The sequence below is a fragment of the Electrophorus electricus genome, chromosome 20 (assembly GCF_041902795.1).
Source record: "Electrophorus electricus isolate QZ-2024a chromosome 20, ASM4190279v1, whole genome shotgun sequence".
In the NCBI taxonomy this organism is placed as follows: domain Eukaryota; kingdom Metazoa; phylum Chordata; class Actinopteri; order Gymnotiformes; family Gymnotidae; genus Electrophorus; species Electrophorus electricus.
Window position 1 is genome coordinate 3,924,255 of NC_137516.1, and position 27,492 is coordinate 3,951,746.

The 27,492-nt window shown below is 45.0% G+C and overlaps 1 protein-coding gene across 2 annotated transcripts; it reads left to right on the forward strand.

Annotated features, from left to right (window-relative positions):
* The first annotated feature begins 3,903 nt into the window (after nt 1–3,903).
* Nucleotides 3,904–26,929, forward strand: slc23a2 (solute carrier family 23 member 2). Of its 2 annotated transcripts, none has more exons than XM_027031753.3 (15): nt 3,904–4,109; nt 13,602–13,834; nt 14,955–15,053; nt 15,558–15,674; nt 15,856–16,013; nt 17,601–17,689; nt 17,786–17,853; nt 18,412–18,593; nt 18,826–18,946; nt 20,751–20,907; nt 21,119–21,266; nt 21,396–21,501; nt 22,546–22,813; nt 22,975–23,070; nt 23,159–26,929. In XM_027031753.3, the coding sequence occupies exons 2-15, from the start codon at nt 13,730–13,732 to the stop codon at nt 23,410–23,412; spliced, it is 1,968 nt and encodes a 655-aa protein (XP_026887554.2). In that variant the 5' UTR covers nt 3,904–4,109; nt 13,602–13,729; the 3' UTR covers nt 23,413–26,929. The 2 variants fall into 2 exon arrangements, with proteins under 2 accessions (XP_026887554.2, XP_026887553.2); XM_027031752.3 differs by lacking the exon at nt 3,904–4,109 and adding an exon at nt 4,554–4,957.
* The last annotated feature ends 563 nt before the right edge of the window (nt 26,930–27,492 follow it).

The window sequence follows — 27,492 nt, forward strand, 5'->3', positions numbered from 1 at the left end:
GAGCCTCAACATTCTAATCTTAATCTAATTCGTATCTATTCTATTCTATAACTAATTTTAAAATTCTATTTATATATATTTTTAGATTATGCTATGGCACCCAACAGCTAATAATTTAAAAAACTAAACAAAAACAAGTTTTTAACTGGTTCTTCCTGTATGTTTTGGGATAGTGTAAGGGTTGAAGACCCCTGGCAACACTGCGGGAGGAAATAAAAACCTTTCACCTTACAAATAGTTCCTTCGAGTTCAAACATGGTTCCACAACCAGGATTCCAAGTGCCATGTCCCCCCAGGGCAAAGCAAAAGACACATAGCACTTTTCTACTGGTACCAATGCTGGTGCCAAAATCACAAACAGTTTTTTGCGTTTAAAAAAAAAAGAAAGGTTGCTGCCTGGAAAAGGTTGTTATCAGGACCCTGGCTGTACCACATGAAGATGTCTACCTGTTATTCTTCCATTTATAACTAAAAGTCTGTTCACAGAAGATTCGCTCGTTGACGGGAACCTGTACCGCCTCCAGCGGGAGCACTGGCACCCTGATGAGTGACAGCTCCTGACAGATGTGCCAAAATAAAGCCTAGCAAATTCAACCATACCTTCTGAATAAACTGAGAACGGTGTAATTGTACAGTAGAAGTGGAACAGTGGCTGACTGCCTCATCTCAATAACCGCAGGTGTCATGCAGAGCTGGTGTAATGGCCCACTGACGTTCTCTTGCCCACGCTCACCCCCCCCCCCGCTTCTCTTTGCATTTTCCCTCCAGGCTGTCCATTCGCTAGCCTCTTTGTCCTGCAATATCGTCATCCCTTTCCACGTGTATTCTTAAGTATAGCCACTAGAGGGAGACATATCCCGACACACTACTACTCACAATGTCCCTTGCTTACAGCGCAGTTACGCACATTACGCGCTGTCACACTGCATTGCCTTTAGAGCATTACAAGACGACGCAACACGTCTCCAGATAGCTGATTCATGAAATCAGTACAGTGAGTTTATTACACTTGCAAAGCAATATATATCAAAACTATCTTGAGGTGTCCTCTGCTGTAGACTTCTGTTTGGTTTAGACCTTCTAAAACATTTTGCATATTAAAGCTTTGCAAATGAAAACTGACTGGTGTGATAAATTGACCACTGGACTGTTGTACTGGCCACAGATGCAATAGTATCCAAGTGCAGACTGGCGGTACGACAGATGCCATGCAAGAACGCTGAGACACAATACAGATTATGTAGGGGGTCGTTATCCTCACTCAGTCAGCCAGACAGTAGCATTTTCCCCTCTGTTGCATCATTTCTAGAGCATATCTGTTAATAGCTGTTAAATGAGACTGCTTCTTGACACTGGCGTCAGTAAAGCTAGCTCTCAGTGTTTACCTAGCCACAATTATGGGTCATCAGTGTCTGTGTAACCACTCTGAGGGAACAAACATAAGCAATTGTGCCTTGCACAATTTGCAAAATCACTGAAAAACATCTATGCCTTGTTTTTAAAGTCAAGAAATTGTAATAACAAGCTTTAAACACATGTTTGGGCATATGGGCAAAACTGTTTTCATAATTTGATTACTATAAATCATTGTTTATCGGTCTGCACTGCCAGTTTTCCTATTTAGAAAACTTGATTCAAGTAATTACGTACATTACTTACCTACGTTAGGTATGTCATGGGTTTATGTAACATGTTCCTGCATAAGTTCAGTCAGGTAGGTTGGACCAGAGGAAAAACTATACACAGCTATTGACTTGGGACCAGAAGCGCTGTGTGGTGTAGCCTAAACCCTACTTTAAACATTTATACACAAGAACTGTAGTTGTGTTACTTTATACCCACACTGCCAGTTGTGTGCAGGCGAAGAATCTTAGTGTGCAAACTGTCACATCTGTATGTAGTCTCACATTTACAAAATTTACAAAGCTTTGCATCTCTCTTCATTCTCTTCATTGATTGTTCCGATACACGTATGGTTTATTTCTAATCACAAATTGATATAAATGCTAGATGTCAGAAGAGCAATGAGAGGCGTATGATATTAAAGGGCTCATATCCCACATGGTTATTTGATATTTTTCCTTGATGTCCGTAACTTTTGTGTGGCTTTATGTTCCAATAACCTCTCTTTATCCCTTAGAATTAAGCAGGCTGTTTCTGTTACTACTCCTTAAAGATGGAGAATAAAAAACTAATGTGCTCTGTTCTGATTGGCTGCCCTGTATCCTGTCTCATTCAGAAACCACTCAGAGCTAAATCATACCTGAGAGCTGCCAGGTATGTGGGCGGGGCTAATCAGCTGTAGACTGTATAGGTAGAGATATGTAAATGAGTTTGTTCTTGTGACAAATGACAAACAGTGATTTCAAAACATGCTGTTGTTGAAACTTAGACTCCATATATGGACTGTGTGGACTGGGGGAGCGAAAGGTGTAATTTGAAACTTTAACAATATTCGCGTGTTAATTAATTCTTTCAATAAAGTGAGGGAATTCAGTATTATATGATAGGGGGCCCTTAAATTAATGGTCATAAAAATGCAATCATATTATAGTGACGCATAAAATCCAAAATCCAATGTTTTCCGATTGTGTTGTCCAGTACAGAGCCTCTGGTCGGTGTATTTTATGTTAGGTTTCCACTGAAAATAATGCGCTGGCATATCAATTGATTAAAAATTAATTACGTTTAATTAATTAATTAATTAATTGATACTATATAATATTAATTAAATGTCTTGTTTAACTAATTTCTAACATTATCATGTCCATACAACTCAATTCAGCCATACATTGGTATAGTAGCAGTACTGTTACACTGGTAGTGTTCCAGGCAACATCTGTGGCCTTCCTCTCTTCAAAAGCCTGCTTAAGAACCGAACACTAATTATTAACTCTAACTCTAATAATAATAATAATAATAATAATAATAATATCAGAAATAATCCAATATATGATACTCATGCCATATTTTCCACTTTGCCATAGTCAACATGGTTTAATTTCAGTCGTTTTGAATGGCAAGTTGTGTGAAACATTCTCAAATATATATTACTTCTTGCTTATTTGTTTAATGTCATTTTGCAAATTACTAGAAGCAAATATGAAATAAATTGATTTGCTAGCTTGCAGTGCACCTCTCTCTCGTCTGTCTCACTAACCTATCAAGGACAGCGCATCTCTCTCTCGTCTGTCTCACTAACCTATAAAGGACAACGCATCTCTCTCTCGTCTGTCTCACTAACCTATCAAGGACAGCGCATCTCTCTCTCGTCTGTCTCACTAACCTATAAAGGACAGCGCACCTCTCTCTCGTCTGTCTCACTAACCTATCAAGGACAGCGCATCTCTCTCTCGTCTGTCTCACTAACCTATCAAGGACAGCGCATCTCTCTCTCGTCTGTCTCACTAACCTATCAAGGTTGATAGTTATCCATCTACAGATCTGTGTTCTGTGACCTCGTATCTGGCAAAAGGGGAAGTGAAGTTCAATTATTAATTACGCTTGATAATTGCCAACAGGCAAAGGTGTTTATAATCTGCATCTCGGAAAAGATAAACGTAAACATGTGTTCATATGAATGCGCTTTGGCACAATTCTGCTTAGAGCAGGGAGGTCAGGACTGGCCCTGGTCATAGCCATCGCAATGACCTTCGGTAACGAGACAAATAAAGCCGCAGTAGCGTATTCACACCCCTAGGGGCAGCACGATGACATGTGCGCGGATTGCGATGGAAGCTGCGCCTGCGCGTCCTTGGCACACACTGACAAACGATAACGGTCACTGATGCGTCATTTACTCTGAGTGATTTGATTGGTTCTGGGCCTCTTAGATGGAGGGGCGGGGAGTTTCCTAACGTCAGGGTGGTACTGAGTCTGCGCATAATTTCCGCTATCCTAACGTGTTGGTGTGTGTATTTTTGCGCTCAGGCGGCGTGAGACACCAAGTCCACCAGGAGCCACCGTTTGCTGCTGGGACAGAATTTACCTTGGTGTGTCCGAAGCAGGGCAGTCGGCAAAGGTTATCGTGCCGAGACATACGAGAAAAACGCCGCACGGGAAATTAGCGGAGAGAAGAACTTGCCTCCACAGTTTCTCTCCTAAGACAGGTGAGCCTTCGTCCACAGCGCATTACAGATACATCACTGAAAACCAGGCCTGGCGTTTATTCTCACTGGTTTTGCCTTTTACAGTGTTCTGTAGGGTGTATCTAAGGTACCTAAAGAGGGTAACGTTACCTTCCTCAAAGGTAGCTGACGTTATTTTTAATATATATATATATATATATATATATATATATATATATATATATATATATATATATATAACATACATACATACATATATATATATATATATATATATATATATATATATATATATATATATATATATATATATACATATAAAATACACACACACACATATATATAATATAAATACTATCCATATTCCAGCTGTGAACTCGTACTCTGGTCTGGTTATAAGATGATGATGATGATGATGATGATGATGACTCGTACTCTGGTCTGGTTATAAGACGATGATGATGATGATGATGATGACTCGTACTCTGGTCTGGTTATAAGACGATGATGACTCGTACTCTGGTCTGGTTATAAGATAACCGGGATGATCCTGAATCATTACAGGGCGCAGACAGGCTACGTTTTCTGACATCATCCATGTTGGCTTAGCGTGTGCGCTTCAGTTAAGCACTATAGCAAAACATCTAAAAACAACAGTGCTGAAACTATCGTGTTAGAGAGAAAGGCCCAAGTATCTGGCGATATAACTGGCTAGTTAAGACACGGAGCTGAAAACGCTGGCTTCCGAAAGGTTTTAGAAATCTTTCATAATCTTCAAAATGTTTTCATAAAACTTACGTTGAAGGAGATGGCTAGTAGCTCTCAAATCGCCTTGTTAAACCGGTAACAAGTCCGCACGACACGTATCTGTAAGTACTAGGTATAATTTGTATCTTACTTGTGTGGGTGTAACTAACAGAATTGTAGTTTATAAACGTTTGTATACAACAGGGATTATTTAGTTGTTTCAGCACTTTGCACCGGGTAGTGCTGATTTGTCTTCGGTGTTGTTCATCAAAAAGACGACGAAATTAAACCATGAATCGGCTAGCTAACTAAGCTACCCATACAGTCTCCACGTCAATTACCTACATGCAATTATATATTTATTTCCAGTACAACCACATGCGTCAAACGCGTCTAACATTTTAAGTGCCTCGATGAAAGCGTTTTTAGTCGTTTTGCTATGAGGAAGTGTGCATCTTGTCAACTAAGCCATCCGTAGCCTTCGAGGTAGCCTCTAGGTCCTACTGAGCTGGACCTCTTGGGTCATAAATCACTGACCGCCTGGTCTGTGATGAACCTGTAAGTTTTCATTATTTAACATCACCGGCGCTCCCCTCAGTCTCAGTGACCTCTGGTCATTTTCTCAAGTGAGGCAATATCTCAGTGCTTACTCTGACCACCCGGTTCACTTGGTTTAGACTTTGCAGTTCCGATCGACGTGAAACCCAGATCGAAGCGTCGGGTGTATTGTATTGATACAGTCGGGACACGTCTCAAGCACATGGTGACACATTTTTCATAGGAACCAATGAGGGTCCCCGTATCCCACCTACAGCAAGACAGACGAGTGTGTGGGTGCTCGACTGGTATAGCCTCCGCATCCAGACCAGTACCCTCTTTCTTGAGAGAGTTATTGGACACCTGTGTAGGGCAGGCCAGACTAGACGATGTCAGAACGTATGATGATCTAACTAAACAGCGCAGCGCAGCTTGGGAATACACACAGTCTCTGAACTACTGTCTCTCAAATCGGGAATTTCTGCTGTGATGTAGCAAGCAAAAACAACAACAAAAAAAACAACAACAAAAACAACAACAAAAACCTCTCATCCACTCTCACGCGTACAGTAAAGTTGGCAAGTCTGTGCTTATAGCATCTTAGAAATGGATAATAAGAGGAGAGGTGGTGCAGAGAAGGAAAGGATTTTTAGAAAGTTTAGTATTGCTTTGTTTTGTAGCTTACGGTGCCTTAACATTATTAACTGGTCTAAATTAGCAGTTAAATACTCACATTCGACGCTTCGTTGCGCAGCTCATTCATAAAATATGGATTGTTACTCTTACAAATACACTTTTCCCAGTGAGTACACAGCAGTTTGATTGTTTGTTTCTCAGAAGACATGTCTCAATGCTTGCGATTAGCATGAGAGAGTGTGCTTTCCAGCTGAGGCTCAATTGCTAATGGACGTTTCAAAATCATACATTTAGGTATGTGAAACAAGTTTGGGTCTGATAGATTGGATGTTTAAAAAAAGGTACGTTTTCCTGGCATGATGTAAAGAATAAGCCATTTAGTTTACATTGAATACATTAGTGAAGCGTTATAGTGCAAGATCTCTTTTTTAAAAAAAAAATTCTTTATTGCAAAAGTGGAGGTATTGCATTGGCTGCTGTAGAGCATGAAACATTTACATTTACGGCATTTAGCAGACGCTCTTATCAAGAGCGACTTACAAAAGTGCTTTGTCATTTACTCATAGAATATATCCAAGTACAGTATAGAAACACCTGCAAGTTTGGGGAGTGCTCCAGGTACAGCTGTATTTATAAAACTGGTATATAATACATGCACAGACACTGTTTTTTAGGGGTATCTAATATATTTATTGGATATTGTTAAAAATACAAATATATATTTCACTAGACAGCTTCACTCCACTGTGAGGCCAAACACGTGGTCAACAGGCTTATTACAGGCTGGAATCTAGGCAGGGCTTTCAGCTAACGGACGCAGACATGCAATTGAATCCATTGGGACCTTTCAGTTGCGTAGTGACACGTTACGTTAATCAGAGTTCCTTACTGAGAGCAGGGTGTTCTCTACTGAGTGTACTGATTGCTGATGCCAAACAAAACAACTTTTTTTTTTTTTAGAATCACGTTTCTTCTTGGTTTGGAAATGCCACACGTTTCCTGCTCTCAGGTTCTGCAGGTTCTCACCTCACTTCCACCTTCACCTCAATTACAGGTTAATGGGAAGCGCACGTGACTTGGAGTGATGAAATATAATAACACAGAACGGGTAACAACAGGTAACGTAGGCCATTATAGCTGTAATTGAAAGGCTTGAAGCAGAGTTTAAGGCAGAACAGCTGATATGGTCTGGGATGCATTTATGAATGATCAGCTTTCATGAAAGATGGTATGCAGAGTGTATAAACATTAACTGACATTCCAATAATGTGGTGGTGATATTGGTTTCTGCTGTTACTACATGCGGGTGCAAAAGGCGTTTCTTTGTAGAGCTAAGAAAAGTCTGAGGATGGGTCGTCTCTGCCTCTGTTTACCTGCCAGAAGAGCGCCATCTGTGCCCAGGCAGGTGACATCTCCAATGCAGGGCAAGCCCTGGCACGCCGCGGCCGGCTACTACGTTGACCAGCACGCTGATTCACGCTGTTGTCACTGCCTGTAGCGTCTGAGCGTTGCTGCAGTGGGAGTGCCTTCACTCTGGATGGGTCCTTACAACAGCTGCATTTTACAAACATTAGTACTGATTCAATATTCCTTTTGAAATGAAACAAAGATTGACGTTACTTTTAGTAGTAAAGAAGTTGCATCTCTTGAAGCAAGCTCTTTTTAAAAAATTTGTATAAAGTACATTTGCACATTCACACGCTTTTCTCTTCTCACTTGCTCAGTCACGTCTGCTGAACAACGCAAAACCTCACCGTTCCCCATCGTGTGATTCAGGTCTTCACGACTGAAGATGCATTTACTGTCATCACTATCTAACTCGGAGCTTGGTTACAGTCTTATGACAAGCAAAACAAGGGTGTTCATCTGTTTTAGCGTGTCTTGTTACCTTTAACACGCCAACCTCCTCTCCACGCTTCTGAAGACATATGCTTTTACTTAAATGGAACAACAGTGCTATTGTCTGGTCATCGTCTAAAGTGCTCGTGTGCTCAGAATGATGTTGGACTTGTAACCGAGACACCAGTGGGTGGGTGGGAGTGTTTTTGTTGTATGTCGGTAAGAATTATGGGGTTAATAGGGTGATTTTTGTTTCATGTTTTTGGAGTGTCACCTGAAGCACTTGTTTCTGATCATAGAACGTGCATCTTTGGTATGGAACACATGCATACCCGTGCGTGCGCTCACATTTACACCGTCAGTTCCTGGCCCTTCCCTGGGTGGCCGCCTTATCTGTTCGCCTTATCCTCAGTATCATCTTCTGTTTCTTTTAGGTTAACCCGTTTCCTATCATCCATAATGTATACCCCATACGTGCTCTTCCCATAGCACCTACCTGCCACCTTATCTGCTGAATGTCACTGGTGTCATGTTGCAGAGCGCTCAGCTGGAAATCTGAGCCCTCCTCATGTTGGAGTGGCTTACCTGGACAAAATTCCCCAGGTCTCCTCTTGGTTTGCGGCCTTGTCTATTGCTGCTGAGCCGTCACCCCACGCTCGACTGGCCATGCAGGTTCTGCCAGAGGTCTGACCATGTCAGCTCACAGCTGGTGTGTACTGTGTCCTTTAACCTCTGTACACATTGTGTGTAGGGTTGTCTTGCCACACACACACACACACACACACACACACACACACAGACACACACGAGTCCTGATTGAGAAAGTGTGATGAAGCAGACCATAAGAAAGTGTGACTTTTGAGCATTAATTAATTAGTTCATTCTAAATTTCGTTGATCCATTGACACACACGTCTCACAGTATGTGAAAATGTGAAAAACTGCTTTGAACTGTGAATCCATTAATGAAGTGTGTATGTGTGTTGTGCTCTGGGTTTGTTGCTTGTGTCTTTAACCACTTGTTCCTAAGCACAATTGTAATTCTATGTAAAAGTCCAGTCTTTATAGTGTTTTTTGCCGTTGCACAAAAAAAATTCTCGTGAGCTGTGTAGTGTGTTTATAATATAAGGCTTAAGGAAATTCCTATATTGCATTCAAGCAGATTTCAGTCCAGCTTTAGGTGTTTTAATTCGGCTAAGCAACTCGCCTTTCATTAATACCTTCGAATGTTTTAGATTGCATATTTATCTTAAGCCTATAGATTTTCTTTTGACGTTATGAATAGTGGGCGGTTTTCACAGCACACACCCAGCCCACAGATGCAGTGCGTTGGCCGGGGGAATTTTAGTTAAATCGGCTCACGTCACGGCTTTGAAGTGTCAGTGTGAGCGATCGATTCTGAAGGTCTCTAGTTTTGGACTCCCTGTACCGTCGGCAATGGTGAAGAACGGCAAGGCCATGCTGCTTGGCAACTGCAGGGCAACTTTAATAGATGTCACAGCCCTCACACGAGAGAAAAAGCTTCTCTGGTTCAGGTCCGTGGTAGGATGGTTGAAAAGCATGTGACCAGAACCAGATGGTGATCGGGTGTTATCGTTACTATGGTGAATTTGTTTTTGTTTTTTTAAAGTTACAGTGACCAAAGCATTTTAATAAATTAAATAAATTTTTCCCCCTTCTGCTATAACCTGGGTTTTTAAAATGTTTTATTTAAAAATAATAATAATAATTTTTTTTTTTTTTTCTTCTTCATTGTATTCAGACATTCTGAAATGTAGCACTACTGAATCCTGCAGTGGTAGCTCATGGGCCCCTGAGCAAGACCCTTAACCCTCAGTTGCTCAAGTTGTGTTCAGTCATGATTGTAAGTCGCTTTGGATAAATGAGTAAATATAAATCTAACCAGTTTGTTAGGAAACCTCACAATGATGAGATGCGGCTCATTGTAGAAGTGTTGTCAAGGTGTGCGGTATGTTTACGCCATCGTCCAATCGTTATCAGTTTGTTCACACTCAGTGACTTTTTTTTTTTTTTTGCATCTTATAAAAGTAGTTAAATGCAATAAGAAGTGTAGCATGGCCAAAATGAGGAGGGGTTCAACGGAGTCCCGTTGTGTGCCGTGACTTTCCCTTGCACTGAATGCCGTTCCATTCCGAGTTTGATGGTCGAGGTCTTTGGTGCTTTTTAATTCTGTGCAGCGTCTCCTGGGATCTTTTTTTAATCAAGTTATCGTACATCTCTTTAAAAGTCCCACACGGTGCGTCGGTGAAATGTGGCCTCTGGGTGTGCCATTGTGCTGAAAGCTGGACCTACTGTGGACAGGTAATTAAAGAGGAGTTTCAGAGTGAATTAGCGCAGGTGCAAGAATGTGCACGCTCATGGAACGAGAAGGCTCCGGCCCCTGTTTGCAGGGGCGTGCGGGCATAAATGATCCAGAGGCGAAAACGATGACTCAGCTAACGTAGTCATTAGCTTGATCCTGGGTACTGGGTGTGTATGATATTGTGGCACTTCCCGTGGCCGTGGGAGTCTGTCTGGTTCTACAGCCCGTGCAGTTTGGAACTGCTCCTGGTCACCGGGAAGAACGGGTAAATGTATTTGATGTGGTGTTCTGCCAAAATGTTTGAGAGTGAGGCATTTCATGTTTAAAGATGGTTAGGTCTACACGTGACGCCTGAAGCCGAAAGTGCTCGCCTCACTTATGCTCACGTACGTGTGTGTGTGTGTGTGTGTGTGTGTGTGTGTGTGTGCGCGCGCGTGTGCGCGTGCGCGTGCGGATTATTTGGGTGTGAAAATATTTTGCTGAAAACCTGTTGCTCTGTAATTATGAAGGTATAGGGTGGCTTTACACATGATCAATCTCTCTCGCTTGCTCTCTCTCATCCTAATTTTCTGTTTTCTCATTGGAAATGTTTTGTGTTATAAATGACACTTTGTGGAGACCATACATGTTGCCATATTCTCACTTACTGCTTACTGTCTCACTTCAGTTTGTTCAGTCTGCAGTCAGTTCAGAGCTCCTCCTCCTATAATCTCTACCCATCTCCTCCCTCCCGGTTCCGTCCAACCCGTTTGGTCTCTGTCTCCTGGACGGATATGCCTGTGTGTTCGTGTGTCTAGGTCTTTGGATGGGTATTCTTGTGCCTTTTTCTGTTTGTGTTTTTAATGCTGAGACATTGTGACCTGACCCCAGACGTTCATCCCCTTATGACCTCGCCTTACTCGGGTCATGAGCTCTGACGTAATCGTATGTGGAAAAGTTTCAGGATGTCATTGGAATGTTTTTTTTGGCATTTCCTGAAAATGACTTATTTACAGTTACAGGAAATCAGTCTCTTTGTTTGTTTTTCTGGCATCTAAATGGTTGCCTCCTAGTTTTGAAATAAGGAAAACAAATAGAACCTCCTTGTCTCTTGCTAGATCAGAAGATGACGAGTGTGTGAGGGATGATGACAAAGGACAGGTGCAGGAGAACAAACGCACGCACACTTCATCTGTAGTGCTTTTAATTTACTCTGTTAGTTTGTCTCTTTTTATAGATTGTGATGTTGCGTCTCTCTGTCACTAGACTGAGGTGTGTGGAGCTGGTGCTGTGGTGACCTCGTTGCTCAGCGGAGCTATAGTGGCTCCGACCTTTTTTTTTTTTCTGTCTCGCTCGAATGAGAACAACAATACTACATTACATGTTCATGCACCTTTCTCCAAACTCAACGACCCATTACAGATAAAAGGGGAAGAAGGATCGTACAGGCCACTGGATGGTTATCAGTTCACGCAGTTCAGTGTTCTCCCTTAGCCCAGTGTTACAAAACCTACTAAAACTCTGTTTTATTTTAGTTGGCCATCACTGGAACATGTTTGTGTGTACTTACTGGAATATTAAAAAACAGAAATTGGACGCACTCCCGAGGGCTTCCTCAGCTGCTTTGGCCTGCGTAAAGCTCCCACGAGACGTCCCCTGTAGCGAGATGCTACTGCTGCTTGTGCAGAGCCACCAGTTAAACACTGGTCTCAGGTTCACTGACCAGTTAAACACTGGTCTCAGGTTCACTGACCTCAGTCTGTCTTCACGCTGGCCCTGGTGGTCCTTGTAGACCAGGGTATCAGGGAGAAGTGTGTGTGTGTGTGTGTGTGTGTGTGTGTGTGTGTGTGTGTGTGTGTGTGTGTGTGTGTGTGTGTGTGTGTGTGTGTGTGTGTGTGTGTGTGTGTGTGTGTGTGTGTGTGTGTGTGTGTGTGTCTTTCTGGTTCTTTTCTCTGTCAGTGTGAGAAGTGGTTGACAAACTGCCACTTCTCCTTCAGCATCTAACAGGTTCTGCTGAGATCTGAAGGTTTTTTGAGTTGCTTTGATTCTCTGTATCACTGTTCTGTGATCCTGGCTGTGACTGCTACGTTGGTACACGGTAACACAGTCTGACAGACCTGATTTAGGCAGGCATGATGTAAGATACATGGCCTTTATCTAATATTTTGTGACTCCAAAACCATTTAATTTTTGAAGTTTTTCTATTACCAGTTTTTATGAGAAATGCATCTAGCTAGAACTTGGAAACCAGTTTCATCATTAGTGCCCAAGTGGGTTTTTTAATAAAATACTAGCAGCCACTCCTCATCTAGGCCGGGACCAGTGTTGGGTTTGTAGGAGTGAGGCTCCTTTTAATAGAAGAACCGTGAGCATGTAGGCCCTGCTTGGCTTTACTGGAGAGCCCAAGGATGCATGGTGTCACTTTCATGGACAGAAACTGTCTGAAGGATACTGTTAAGGACATCGTGTGTGTGTGCGCGCGCGTGCGTGTGTTTGTGGAATCTGTGTTCCTAAGGCTCAGCCTTGATTTTGACTCTGGAAATATTATCTGGGTCAGACCCTGCAGGCGCATGAACAGTGTGTGAGCGCGATGAGTTACGGCGTTACGGCTGTCGGCTTCTGCTGGCTTATCCTGTTACCAGCTGCACAATCATCAGGTGGCACGGTGATGCAGCGGGTCAACGGCCATCTCACGAGGACGGGCTAAAGGTCAGCGGTGGTCTGCCGCACTGAGAGGTGGGAGGGCCCCCGGGGTTGGATCCGGCCCCTCACAGCGCAAGGATGAAGGTCGGAGCAGGTGGGGGTGAGAACGCACGGGTGGTGCTCAGGACCCAGACGGCATTGTGAGGAACAGTAAACAGGGTATGACGAGGCACAAAAAAAAAAAAACCTTCAGCAGATCTCTCTCTCGCTCGCTCTCGCGCTCTCTCTCTCTCCCTTTCCGCAGATGACTTTCCACTCCTCGTCTATCACTCCTGTTTCTCCTCTGCCCCTGGCACTCCTTCGCTACAGAGACGTCGTTCAACACAACAGCTCAGCAGACCATTATCCAGAAGCTGTCAGGCCGACGCCGAATAATTAAATTCTCCTCACCAATTCCCCCACTGTGATCCTTACCACAGTGCTAATAAAATAAACGCTCGCTTGGGGGCGTGATTTTGTCAAGGGATTTTATCACGCGTTTCGTCAAGTGCGCTCCGTGTTCAGATTAGAATTGCTTCCTCGTCTGAATCATTTGCTCTTTAGCTTTTGAACGAACGGACATCGTCTTCAGTCCCCGGCCGGTGCCCACTGGTTAGGAAGACGTACCGCTTCCTGTTTCAGGCCCCAGAGACAGAAAAAACCCCTAGTGTGTACACCTGCGATGTGGGTCTGTTTTTTTCTTTTTTCTCAAGAACATGTAAATGTCAAATGCTGGCCGTCCAATGACACTTCACGGTTTTGTCACTGCAGATGAGCTGGCCAGCCAACCGGTGGACCATGTGAGGGCGCTGGGCGTAGCAGGCGTGTTCCTTTGCGAGCGAGAGAGCGCGTGGAGGAGCGGAGCGGGACAGGAACAGGAGCCGGAGGGCAGAGGAGGAATGGGCGTGGGGAGGAACTCCACCTGCAGACCCATGGACTCCGCCGCAGAGCCTGGCCAATATGAAGAGGAGACCAAACACAGCGCTAACTTCTACCCCATCCCTGTGAGTGAGTCTGTCTGTCTGTCTGTCTGTGTGTGTGTGTGTGTGTGTGTGTGTGTGTGTGTGTGTGTGTGTGTGTGTGTGTGTGTGTGTGTGAGCGCATGCGAAAATCCGTCACAGTGTGTGTTTGTGCTCGTCATCGCTCTTCCTGGGTTACCAAATGTTGATGTATTTTTATTCATGGTTCTTGCAAGTTCACACTCTGGGAGTCTTTTTTTTTTTTTTTTACATATATACATTTATATTACATATTACACACACCCACAATGCAGAAGCGAACTATGGTAGTAAACCAGACCACACTTCTCAGAACTGCCTCTTGTGTCTGTTAAGTTCTGCGTGCGCGTGCATGAGTGGACCCTCCTCATCCTCCAGACCTTTTTGCATACCCAAATAAGAAAGTTGAGGGTGAATTTACACACACACACACACACACACACACACACACACACACACACACACACACAATTTAAATATCAATAGTCCAGACATTGAGCTAAAGGGTGTGGCTGTGGGTTTGTGCTGCATGGAAATCGCCTGGTGACCCTCTACATAAGCGTGGTGCTGTTCTGGCACACCCACTCAGACACAACCACACACACACAGCGTACACACTGCCCAGTGGCTCCCACCCGGGCATACCAGGTCACACACACACACTGGCTGGCCAGCCTGCTGTTCTGGCGCTTTTAGTAGCACCTGCTCTTAATCCCACATACACGCCACACGTTTATGACTTTGGACTAAATGTGTCCCCTCCAGAGACAGCATGTCTCTCCTGTCCAGATGTCCTCGTTCCTGGAGGAGGGGGGATAACTCTGGCTTGGACCCGGGGCTCGCTGGGCTTCCTTTCATGGTCCCCTGGCCATGGTTATTAGATTACTGAACACGGGGCACACGCGTGAACGTGTGCGGCCAGAGCCTGCTACAACGTGATTGGAGGGCTTAAGGGAAGTGTGCATGTCTGATTGGCTGCTTCATCTGTGTGATGTCAGTATTCACACTGCCTGCTGAATCTGGGAGGATTTAAAAAAAAAAAAAAAATGATACCAGTGTAGTGTTTACTGTTTAACAGTGATAACACTGTGACTTCCACTTGCCGTGTGTGTTTGTCTCCTGGCAGGTGGTGGTTAATGGGGGTGCTGTAGCACCTGGAGAGCAGGACACCGAGGACACCGAACTTATGGCCATTTACACTAAAGATGGACAGGTGACTGAGAAGGTGAGACACTTCCTGTTAAGCTGGCTACATCAGATCCTGTGCCTAGTGCTCTTGGTCCTGTCTGTGGATCAACCATTGCTCAGCTCCGTCTCCCCTTACCCCATTCTTCTGTCTCTTTAATGCTTCACTGCTCATTTCTTACTCACTGTGACTCAGCAATTGTGCAAAGAGCGAGCGAGAGAGCGAGGGCGAGGTTTATAGGTCGCATGACAGAGGCTGATCAAAACACTTCCACTAAGAGCCCTTAGAGATGAGCCTCCCCATCGCCATGCCACGGCATTCAGACCTTCTGCTGCATGTCGCTGTGGCTGGCCAACGTCGCTGTCCTTGAACGCGCCTTGCCAAAGCCTTTGGAAAACTGAAGGGGTTGGCCAGTCTCCAGCAGTCACGGTCCTTGTAAATTTGTGTAGTTTTTAATGGTGTCTGTTGCACGGTTCTGTCTGCTCGCACGCGCGTGACCTTGTTTTATCTTGCGTCAGACCTCTTCTTTCCGTGTGTCTGCAGTGTTCCTTGTCGGAGACGGTGGACAGCGCGGAGCGCGTGGACGCCCGGAGGATGGAGATGATCTACACCATAGAGGACACTCCACCCTGGTACCTGTGTGTGTTCCTGGGTCTACAGGTATACACATGCAGTGATCTCAGATACATATGATACACACTTAGCAACATGATGGTCTTAACCCAGCCGGAACTTGCAGTACAATAAACGGCACAGACCTGCCCTGGCACACCCGTCTACCACTGTCTCTCTCTCTCTCTCTCTCTCTCTCATTTGACAGTCTCTCTGGTTTTCTCCTCAGCACTACCTGACCTGTTTCAGTGGAACCATCGCTGTGCCCTTCCTATTGGCTGAGGCCATGTGTGTGGGGTTCGACCAATGGGCAACCAGCCAGCTTATCGGCACAATTTTCTTCTGTGTGGGCATCACCACACTGCTGCAGACTACCATTGGCTGCCGGTGCGTGCGCGTTTGTAAATGCATGTGTGTGTGCATCTGTGTTCTGTTCCAGACTGGAAGATGAGCAGTATTTTCATTTAACAAAGTGGCGCAGACTTCAGAGCTGAACTCCAGAGGTGTGTGTGTGTGTGTGTGTGCTTTTGTGAACTCTGGTCTCTCACGTCACCACAAACATCTCTGCTTCATGGTGGTGTTTTGAGTTCTGCTAGAGTACTTGTCTGTCTGACATTACAGCCAAGAAAAGGCTTTGAGGAATATGTTGACACTGACCATGATGATGAAGGCCTATGTGTGGTGGATGGTGAGGATGTTCAGTTACCTTGTACGCTTTCCCTGTAGGGGCTGATGCTTGGGGCTGAGTTACAGTGACTGTGATACCACACACACACACTGAGGAGACTCGGAACAGACAGGCAACCACTTTTGTTGTTTTGGGACTTTCTTCTCTTTTCGGTTTGACTATTTTCTCTTCCTCTTTCCCGCTACAGCTAAGTTAACTATCAGTCAGGGTCTGAGGACATTTACCCTAAAAAGGGGCAGGTGAGGAAAACTTCCCATTGGACTGGGTACGTCAGTGAGCATGTGACGGGCAGGTTCCCTCCCTGGTGTTTCCGTGGGTAGGAGTGTTTGTTTTTCCCCGACGCCAGCCACTCTGACGTTACCATGACGCCGCCAGCACCACTCCACTTCTCTGATGGTCACGTCTGTGCTTTCAGTCACAAGATTACATCTAAAAAGCACACACATGTAGAAATGGAATAATTAATAGGAACTAAAAAAGCCTCGTTCTACACTCGTGGATATCATGAGAAGATGCCTGATCTGATCTGGTGGCTGTGGCCATTTCTCTCTCCCTCCCCCATGTGTTTTGTTTAAACGGCGCTCTCCCTATCTGTGACATTGGCCCACCACTCACACATGCGCACACATACAGATAAACACGCTCAGTATTCATTCATATCCACTCGTCATCAGTAGAGCAGGATCAGAGAGGAAGCCTAGCGAGGCAGTGTTCTTTCTCACACACACACACAGAGTGTGGGGCGGGGGAAATGTACCTACGGTCTGTTTGCTTTCCTACAGTGTATGTGTGCACTTTTGTTTTTGCCAATTTAAACTTTGCAACTGATCACGTTTCAAGTATTCTGGTTGTAATAGAAGATGGAAAATGGTAAAGAGCCTTGTAAACGGTGTGTGCGCTGGACACGCCTACTTTTATGAATGGGTCCCATCACATCCCACTAGCCTTTAGTGGCCATGCTTTTCTGTTGCGTCTGTAGACATCTAGTGGTTCCGACATGATACTGCAGGACCACGTGGAAGACGGAAGGGTCACCATGCTGTCAGAGAAGGCAGCGACTGCAGACGTGGGGTGACGCTGTGGCCTCGGGAAGAGCGGACGTTACACACTCTATTGGCTCTTGGAGTCGCTGTGTTCTCTGACAGCGTGGTGTTCGGAGTTCCTGGTTTGACATGCTGCCGTTGTCTAGGAATTGCACTGAGCTGTCCTTGTTGTGTGCATGCTGTGAACAGTGGTGTCCTTGTGGTATTAGACTAATGTGAGTGTGCGTGTGCGTGTGCTTCCAGACTTCCACTATTCCAGGCCAGTGCTTTTGCATTCCTGGCCCCAGCCAGGGCCATCCTTTCACTGGAGAAATGGAAATGTAACGCAACAGGTGTGTGTCTCTCTCTCTCTCTCTCTCTCTCTCTCTCTCTCTGTGTCTGCCTGTCTGTCTCACACTCACACACAGTGTAAACCTCTCTTCCTGCAGATATTCCTTTGGTAAACAGCACGGAGCTCCTGCACACCGAGCACATTTGGTATCCACGGATACGGGAGGTTAGTGCCGTCAGCCCAGCTGTTCCCGATCAGCTTCATGTCAGTGCTGTGCTGAAGCCCCTCACACGTATCCTTGACAAAAGCCCTGGGAGTGAAAACCGAGTGATGGGGTGACAGAGGGGCGGGTGGAGGCATCAGTCTCCACTCGGATGAAGGCAAAATCGATTGTATTGTGCTTCACCCGAAAGGTTAATGTTGCTTCATTAGCAGACGCCCTTTGTGGAGCTTTGAGGGGCCGGAGTGGAGACGCTGTAGTGCGTCATGTTCCACGAATGCTGCTGATGTGTCACTGAGTGGAGCTGGGTGGTGCTCAGTCCCCAGTGACACACACACACACCCACCATCCTGTCCCTGGGGCAAATCAAAGCCAGGCTGATTAGATTACACAGGTCACGGAAACGTCTGCTGTAATCAGTCTGGGTTATGTGTCCACATCTCTCTCCTTATCCAGGAGCTTCTCTCTCTCTCTCTCTCTCTCTCTCTCTCTCTCTCTCGCTTTCGGCTCCCTTTGTTTCTCTATTTATCATTATTCATCTCTTTCCCTCCATCTGTTTTCAGATCCAGGGGGCTATAATCATCTCCTCCCTGGTGGAGGTGTTCATCGGGGCGCTGGGTTTCCCGGGCGTCCTGCTGAAGTACATCGGGCCCCTCACCATCACGCCCACAGTTGCCCTGATTGGCCTGTCCGGTTTCCAGGCTGCCGGAGAGCGAGCGGGCAAGCACTGGGGCATCGCCATGCTGTGAGTGGGACGCACACACATGCGCACACACAAACACAACTACCTGACTAGCTTTTTTTTTTTTTTTAGATTCAGAGTGGGAAGCAACTTTAGACCCTTTCAGCACTCAGGTGCAGGTGTCGGAGAACTTCACGGTTTATGTCTAATTTCACATATGTACTCTGATCTCCGTCTGAAAATGTGAAACTGTGTGTGTGTGTGTGTGTGTGTGTGTGTGTGTGTGTGTGTGTAGAACCATCTTTCTAGTGCTGCTGTTCTCTCAGTATGCCCGCAATGTGCAGCTCCCTCTCCCTGTCTACAAAGCCAAAAAAGGGTGGACCTCCTACCGCTTGCAGCTCTTCAAGATGTTCCCTGTGAGTGTGTGTGTCTCTCTCTCTCTCACACACACACACACACACATACATGGTATAAATCATAGCAGTTTTAACACTTTTCATGAATTGTCAATGGAAATTGATTAATTTAATTGGAGCAGGGGAAATGTATTAATATCTTAATGGTTAATAATTCAATCTCAACTCATAAAAGTCGCTCAACCCATGATTTCTCGTCTACCAAACGTTACAATACGCAAGAACCAGACGTAAGAACCAAGGTATGTTTATTGAAATAACAGAGATCGGAGAAACATGCACAACAATCCTTGACCCAAGTTTCTACTAATGACCACTAATGAGTATCGAGTTGACTAGAAGAATAATCCTAACAATGCAAACAAGTGAAATGCAACACACGCAATTTGTGGTGGACGCGGGCAGCTAACTAGGCCAATAAAGGAAAGCGCAAGCTATGGAACTAGTTAAAGGGGGCACCAATCATACGGCTGAGGAGGCATCGCAGAGGAGAGTAAAGGGTTAACTGATCTAATCTGATGTATGAACAATAAAGTTACTATGGACACCAACTGGTAACGTAAAAAGAAAATGCCGGTTCTTACGACCATCTGGGGGAGCACCTCGAAGCCGTCCGGGTAGAGAGAGAGTGTCCAAACAGAGAATCCATTTCCTGCGAGTCGTCTGGTGGCTCTGAGATGGAACTTCAGTCTCTGTTACACGATTAGAGCGGCTCGAGAGAGTCCGCTTTTTCCTGGAATTGTTCTGGACGGCAGTGCACAGGCGATGAAGGCCGATGGCTGGCTGGCTGAAAAGTCCGGGATTCTTGGACCGAGGGATTGGGTCTTTGGAGCTGCCTCGCACGGAGAGCCAGAGGCCTTCGCAGGCAGGTCTTTCCGAAGCAGGAGTTTGGATTCATTACAGGCAGTACAATAGAACTCCAACAAGAAATTAGGAAACTAATGATGATAAACAATTATTAAATATTAAAACTAACCAACAAAGATAAAACATAAAAAATATTTAAAAATGGACCTAAATTCCAGTCTTTGTATCTGCTTGGTGAGGGAGGTTATTGACTTGGCTTAGAAAATGAGAAGTCAGGGTCTTTATCGTCTAAATAAATACAGGAATGCATGAAATGACAGATCATACATTTTAATATTCATTTTTATCTCCTGCTCTTAGAATGAAGTTTGTAAAACAAGCTCTGGGAGGGGTGGAGCAATTGGATAATTAACATGCCTAATTTCTAGAAGTTACAAACTACTAACTTTTGATTGGTTCATACAGGGTTTCAAGTAAACACAACTAAGAATGATTTTGCAATAAGCATGGCATGCAAAGGAAGTGATCTGGGTAATTAATGGAAAATGAATGAGGAACAGGTAGTTAACAGAATAATGAGAACACTTAATGTCACAATTTGGAGATTATATTAAAATACCACACATTACTGGCTGATTATCGTTTGACATCATAGCAGGTTAAATGGCAAGTTGTTACTTTGAATCTGTGGGAAAAGGAAAAACAGGTGTGTCTGTCTGGGTCTTATGGAATTTGTGGTCACAGTTTCTTGAAGCATAACCAGGCTGGTAACAGCTTCTCACCTTCCCATCTGTGGGTTTTATGACACCTAAATAAAGGGCAGAGGGTCAGAAGCAGGTCCTGGGTCTTGTCCGTGGCCCGGGGGGTGGGAGTGAGCCCACCCTGACCAGGTCAAAGTTTCATCAGAGGAATAAATGAAGTCATTTAGCGTTACGCTTCTGCTCACCTATGCATCTTGAAATTAATGGTCTCTGTCTATCTGTCTGTGTCTTTCTAGATAATCATGGCAATCCTGGTGTCTTGGTTTCTGTGTTTCATCTTTACCGTAACGGACGTGTTTCCTCCAGAGAGGGGCAAGTATGGCTTCTACGCAAGGACGGACGCCCGCCAGGGCATCTTGGCAGCGGCCCCCTGGTTTAAAGTACCCTATCCCTGTAAGTGTGTGTGTGTGTGTGTGTGTGTGTGTGTGTGTGTGTGTGTGTGTGTGTGTGTGTGTGTGTGTGTGTGTGTGTGTGTGTGTGTGTGTGTGTGTGTGTGTGTGTAGCAGTAGAAACAAACCTACTGTATAATCACCTGAAGCAGGATTGCATGAAGCCATTTAAACAGTAGACCTGTGTAAGCAGTGCATCGGGCTTTGTGTTGTAGTTCAGTGGGGGTTGCCAACGGTAACCGCTGCGGGTGTGATTGGCATGATGAGTGCTGTGGTCGCCAGCATCATTGAGTCTATCGGAGATTACTACGCCTGCGCACGTTTGTCCTGTGCCCCACCACCTCCAGTACATGCTATTAACAGGTACACCACACACACATACACATACACACACACACACACACACACACACACACACACACACACACACTCTTACCAACCCAGTGATGCTGCAGACTCATTATATGTTTGTGTCTTTGTTTTATTTCACAGGGGCATCTTTGTGGAGGGTCTTTCCTGTGTACTCGATGGTTTGTTCGGGACAGGAAACGGCTCCACGTCTTCCAGTCCCAATATCGGGGTCCTGGGCATCACCAAGGTAGCGACCCCTCCTGGTCGCCACGACTCTCTGCTGCACAGTCTTCCCATTCTCAAACGCAGCTCGGATCTCCCTTCATAATCAAAGGACTAACTATATCTCTTACAGATCAAATGCCTCCTTATTTTGTCCCCAATATTTCCGATTACTTTGACATGCAACTTTTAACAGGTTGCAGGACAGCACCCTCTAGTGGGCAGGACATGCATTACAGATTCACGGTGGCGTAATGGGCATTGTCACAGTGTACCCTTTAGTGACTGGGCTACTATTACATGCCCACAAGACTGATGGCGCTGTTTAGGTAATCAGGTAATATGTGTATCATGAGGACAGTAGTAACACAGTGGGTGTAGTGGGTCATGCTACCATGTCAACACTGTTCAGGTTTGTAACTGACATCAGTTTTCATGCAGCACAATGTCATCATTGTGTTACCATTTGCATATGCTTAGAATATTAATTACTTGTGCATAATGCATATAAAAGTGACTGTTTTCGTTTAAAAACACAAGGTGATTAAGTGTTTACCTAAGCTGTGTGTGTGTGGCTGCTGTCATATGTCTGTACATGTCCTACGGATTGTGACGTCACATTTGTCAAAAAGGGCATCACCAATTTTGGAAAGTTTGCTTTAACATACAGTCTCGGTCCAAAGTCAGATGGGTTTCTGTAAATGGTGAAAACGAGTCCTTTACAGTGGACGAAGCGTATGCATGTCAAAGCAATGCTCATGAAAAATAAAGTTGTCTCAAACTTTTTATTATTTAAAAAATTGTTTAAACAGACTACTCAATCCACTTTGCTTCAGTCACACATGTAATTGAAATTAGCATTGTTTAAACTTTTCAACTTTTTACCTGCATCATTCAGTGATATTTAAAAAAATTAAAAAGGAATTTAAAGAATTAATATTTAAAGAATTAAACAATTTTTTAAAAAGCCTGGTTCCTTTATGCTTCCTGTTTATTGGCGTGTGTGTGTGTGTGTGTGTGTGTGTGTGTGTGTGTGTGTGTGTGCGCGTGGTGTTTCTGATTGGTGCAGGTGGGCAGTAGGCGGGTCATTCAGTACGGGGCGGTCCTGATGCTACTGCTGGGCACTGTGGGCAAGTTCAGCGCGTTGTTCGCCTCCCTGCCTGACCCCGTGCTGGGGGCGCTGTTTTGCACGCTCTTCGGCATGATCACAGCCGTGGGCCTCTCCAACCTGCAGTTCGTGGACCTCAACTCCTCACGCAACCTCTTTGTCCTCGGCTTCTCCATGTTCTTCGGCCTGGTGCTCCCCAGCTACCTCAGAGGGAATCCCCTAGTCACCGGTGGGTGCACGCGTGCACACACACACACACACGCACGCACATTTTTACATACTCTTGTTCTCATGCAACTTGATTGATGGTAATTACGATAAAACAGTTTGTCTAATATGAAGGTTGCGTTTGTAACACTTGCGCTCTCTGCCCTCCACCATCTCCTGCAGGGATATTGGAGGTTGACCAGGTGCTGAACGTCCTGCTGACCACAGCCATGTTCGTAGGAGGCTCTGTGGCTTTTATTCTGGACAACACTATTCCCGGTGAGTGGCTCCTCCTCGCATATGGGAAAGGCTAAACTGCACACTTTGTACATACTTTGTTTGCATTTTCGTGTGTGTGTGTGTGTAGGCACTCCAGAGGAGAGGGGTATTCGGAAGCTGAAGCGCGGCTCTGGTGCCTCCGAGCTGGAGCCCATGCGCTCCTACGACCTGCCCTTCGGCATGGATTTCCTGCGCCGCCACCGCATCTTCCAGTACCTTCCTATCAGCCCCACCTTCGCCGGATACCAGTGGAGCGTGCCGGGCGGCGCCTGCCGGGGGCGGGGCAGCCGGAAAGAGGAGGGCGTGGTCTCCAAGTTGGAGGCGGGAGAAAGCAGGGTGTAGTGCGGGCAGAACTGGAGAGCGCAGAGGCGTGGTCACTTATCCCAGACCTACTGGCACCACCAACACGCATGCATTTTGTCCACCGACACACCTGGCTCGACTAAACAATTACGCAGGTGTGTTAAAGCAGGTGCAGCACCAACGTCTGCAGTGTTGGGGGTGCTCAGGGTTTGGGGGATGAACCACTGCTCAGAGTTGGTGGGGAGGGGTTGACCTGGTTAGGTGCTGATTTTCCATGCTTTACAAAATTACTAAATGCAATGGGCCTTGGTGTCTTTTGTATTGCGCGCGCACACACACACACACACACACTTTCTTTTACTTGCTTTAGCCAGCAGTCCTGAAAAACGCGGCTGTTTTTTTGTGATGATACACTAAGTAGCATTTCAAGATGGCAATTGTGGAGCATTCCGCTGGGGTGGGGGGGGTTAGTAATCATGGGACGTTTCCATGGTGTGACAATATAGGTCGCACTGGTGTATGGCTTTCTGTAAACTAGCAAATTCACTAAAAGTTGGGGTGGGTTGGTTCTGATTTGTTTCTGCACTGCTTGTTGTGTACAAGAGATTATGGGAATTGTAGTTTGTATTCGTGAGATGCTTGTATAGATTTCGCTTTAAGCAATGCAAACTGTATGTGCCTGTAAACTTGGTGGACACACACATCCAAAATAGGTCCTCACAATCAAGAGCACACGCACGCTTGGTGTGCATAGGGGCCAAAGTTTTACGCATGCAGGCGGCTTGTCCATGTGTACGTAATGCAAAACGTGTGAGAGGTTCGTTAACGCTACTAATTGTAAGAAACCTGCAGAACGTAGCACAGTCGGTCACCAATCAGGTCCTCCATTGACCTGATCAGTCTTCACCCTCGGTGACCAGGAGGGAGTAAGGCTTTGAGGAACCAAGCGTCCTCGTGTGGTCTGTCTCCCCCTGTCCACGGTCACCCTTCAGTCCCGCAGAGCCACTCAACAGCCCACTACTCTGTTCTGGGGGTTTCCTGCACTGTCTTGATTTAAGGTTAATATGAGCACTTGTCCGTGAACGGACAGGGGAGCGTTCAAATTGACCTGATCAAGAGGTGTGGCAGAATCGGCCCGTCCTCCGAAACCAATCCCCACCCATTTTAATAAAACGCCAAAAAGTCGCAGCTTGACAAGAGACTTTTAGCCCGCTTAAACGGAAGCATGCTCTCATCCCAGCGCGCACGGAGACGCCTGTGCTGTGGGTGGCGTGTGCGCGTAGGGCCAGCGTTGTTGGCAGCATGTGGTTTACAGGCGACGGGAGGCCGACGAACTAACGGCGCAAAAGAAATGATGTCTTGATCGCGACTCTTGAGTCGTGGTCTATTCTTTTTGATAGCTGGTTTTTTGTTTGTGTTTTTGTTTTTGTTTTTCTAATGAAAGGTGCCAGTGTTTTCCTCAGTGTTGTTCACTTGTAACTCTGCAATTGAAGTCTTAAGACCCTGCACCATTGGCGCGGATGCATCCTGCAGCACTAGACTGCATTTTTAGATATCAAATGCTAAATTCATTTAATGTTGTTTATACCATGCATTGTTCACTTAGGTTTTTGGTGAGGTGGTTTTTTTTTTTAAATGTGCAATTCCCTTTTTGAAGATTATCGTTAACATTTCCATAAATGGTGCTCTGAATCCGTGCAGTCATCTCTTAACGTCTGTGGCGTTCACAGCACACATGCATGACCCTTGACCTTTCCGCGTACCTCGTTTTAATCATGCGCACCTGTGCCGTCACAGAGCTGATGTGGCGTTTATGGGTGGTGATGTCGGAATAACCTGACGTGGTCACGACAGCGAGAGAACACGGACAGAACCAAACCAATACCGATTTCCCCCTCCCCTCACTCACACTCGACGTACAAGAGTTCACAGCCTAATAACAGGCCTTGGGTACCCATAGTCAGACACCTGCTTTGTTCACGTATTTATTTATTTATGCGTCGTAACCGTCTCTGCTACACAGAGATAGATGGACAGGCGTCTCCAGTTGGAGCTTGCATTGGTGTTGGGCCATTGGCTGGAGAAGGATTGCTGGATCATTTGTGTAAGAGATTTGCAGCAGAACTGGTGCTTTTCCAGAGGGCATTCCACATACTGAGACGATTGAAAATGCATTAATGTCGATTTACGGTAAATTTCTCCTATAGAAAAATGCAAAGAAGGGGTGACCCTTTGGAGTTTTCTTTCAACGTTAATGTGCTATGCAGAGATGGTGGCTTTTTTTTGTGTTTTGTTTGTTTCTATTTACCTTTGAAATTCTAGAATACAGTTTTACATTGTCGCCACGGGGCAGTGGGCGTGCCAGTATTAGGGACCTGTAGGACCATACTTGACTGGGTGCAGATTGTGGCGTGCCCTCGCCCTGTTAGAGGTCTGGGCCGTGCTCACACAACACCCACAACTACACTGCACGTTGCACAACGTCTGCCCACATATGCGGATGTTGGATTGGCGCGGGGCGAGTGCGGCGGCAGCAATCACGTTCACACTATGCGTCATCCTTGAAGACGTCATGGGGCAACCATGTGAGCCTGTCGCCTTCCGGTGCGTATCCTTCCACCCGCAGCTCCCCGCTCATGGTTCTACACCTGCAGTGTTTACTGTGCTGTCAGTGATCTCTCTGTGTACTTCTGCTTCAGGTCTTTGATCTTAAATAGTCCAGTTTAATGTTATTACATGCGAAATGTGACTCACATATGCCTCTTAAGACCTCTCACTTCCTGTGTATCTCGCTCCTTGACCCGTCAGTCACAAGGGTTGCCATGGTAATGGGGGAGGCTTGTGGGGGGGGGGGGGGCGCTATGGAAATTTGAACACCGTTTTTAAATTTAAACCACAATAGTTGTATATCAAGTTTAACAACTGTAAATAATACAGTACTGATTTGAGACCAAATTGAGGTGAAATGGAGAAGTATGATTCTCTGTTGTGCAGTGACTCGTGTGGCAGAAATGGTTTTCACTTTCAAGTTGCGAGGGGTCTTGGTCATATAAGAGTGTGAGTCAAAGGGAAACAAACAAACCCTTCAGTTGTGTTGAGGGGGGTGTTATCTGACTAATGTTTGATATTTCTTCAGTGCCGGTTTTCCCCCCTTTTTATACATAATTTTGTGTTTTTACAAAGACATGTTTGTAGGAATGATCATGCATATAGATCGTAATCATGCTGCAATACGCACCATTTTGTTACATTTTTATTTAAGTGGAAAAAATTTTGAAAGTTGTTTTGCTTCTTGGAAATTGATAGGTTTAGCGAAATGGCTACTTTTGTTAGCTAGAACTTTTACATAATGTATTTTTCTAACATTGCTTCAAGTTTTGTCAATAGTAGTACAAAGTGAAAGGTAAAATACTTTTAAGACAAATATATATGAATATACATGTATATTGATTTGAGTACAGAGTGAGGTATTCTGGACCAGGCTTTGTGGATACTAATTGTAGCATCAACTGTTTAATTCATTGCTCTAAAAATTATTTTAAAAGATGTTACTGAATGAACTTGTCTGTTTACTCTTTTCCGTGTGTGTGTCCATGAATTTCAATAGTCATATTTAGATCAAGAATAGATCTAATAACATGAATAAATAACCTGAAAAAAAGTCAAACTTCAATTTTCCCCTTTTATCCCAATAAGAGGACTCCTGTAAATTTAACTCAACACATTTTACTTGTTAGGGTTTACTTGTTAAACAGTGCCACCCACTATATTTATATTAATATGTAGTAATATGGGGTTGTTGGGTTTTTTTTTTGTAGTTTTAGTAGCTAAAAGAAAGGAGCAGTCCCGATATTTGTTTACTCTGGTCTGCTGAATTCATCTTCCAGCTGTGGGATGCAGAATGTATGCGTGGTTGAATTTGCATATTTGGGTGGAGGTTTAGGTTTCATTTAAACTTTGGAGGAAGCAGTGCTCACTCCACCCAACCTAATCATGAGAGCAGTGGGTGTGTGTCGTCCCCCCCCCCCCCCCCCCCCCCGTACACCTCTGGTGTTGGGTGAATTCACTGTGATTCTGCTCTTGGACCAGATATATAAAAAAAAACTGGAACAATGCAGC

Excerpts from the sequence above, each read along its gene's own strand:
- slc23a2 (XM_027031753.3), top strand. The coding sequence starts at position 13,730 with ATGGGCGTGGGGAGGAACTCCACCTGCAGACCCATGGACTCCGCCGCA. Across the intron at positions 16,014-17,600 it reads CAGACTACCATTGGCTGCCG|ACTTCCACTATTCCAGGCCA; the intron begins GTGCGTGCGCGT and ends GTGTGCTTCCAG. Across the intron at positions 18,947-20,750 it reads AGCTCTTCAAGATGTTCCCT|ATAATCATGGCAATCCTGGT; the intron begins GTGAGTGTGTGT and ends GTGTCTTTCTAG.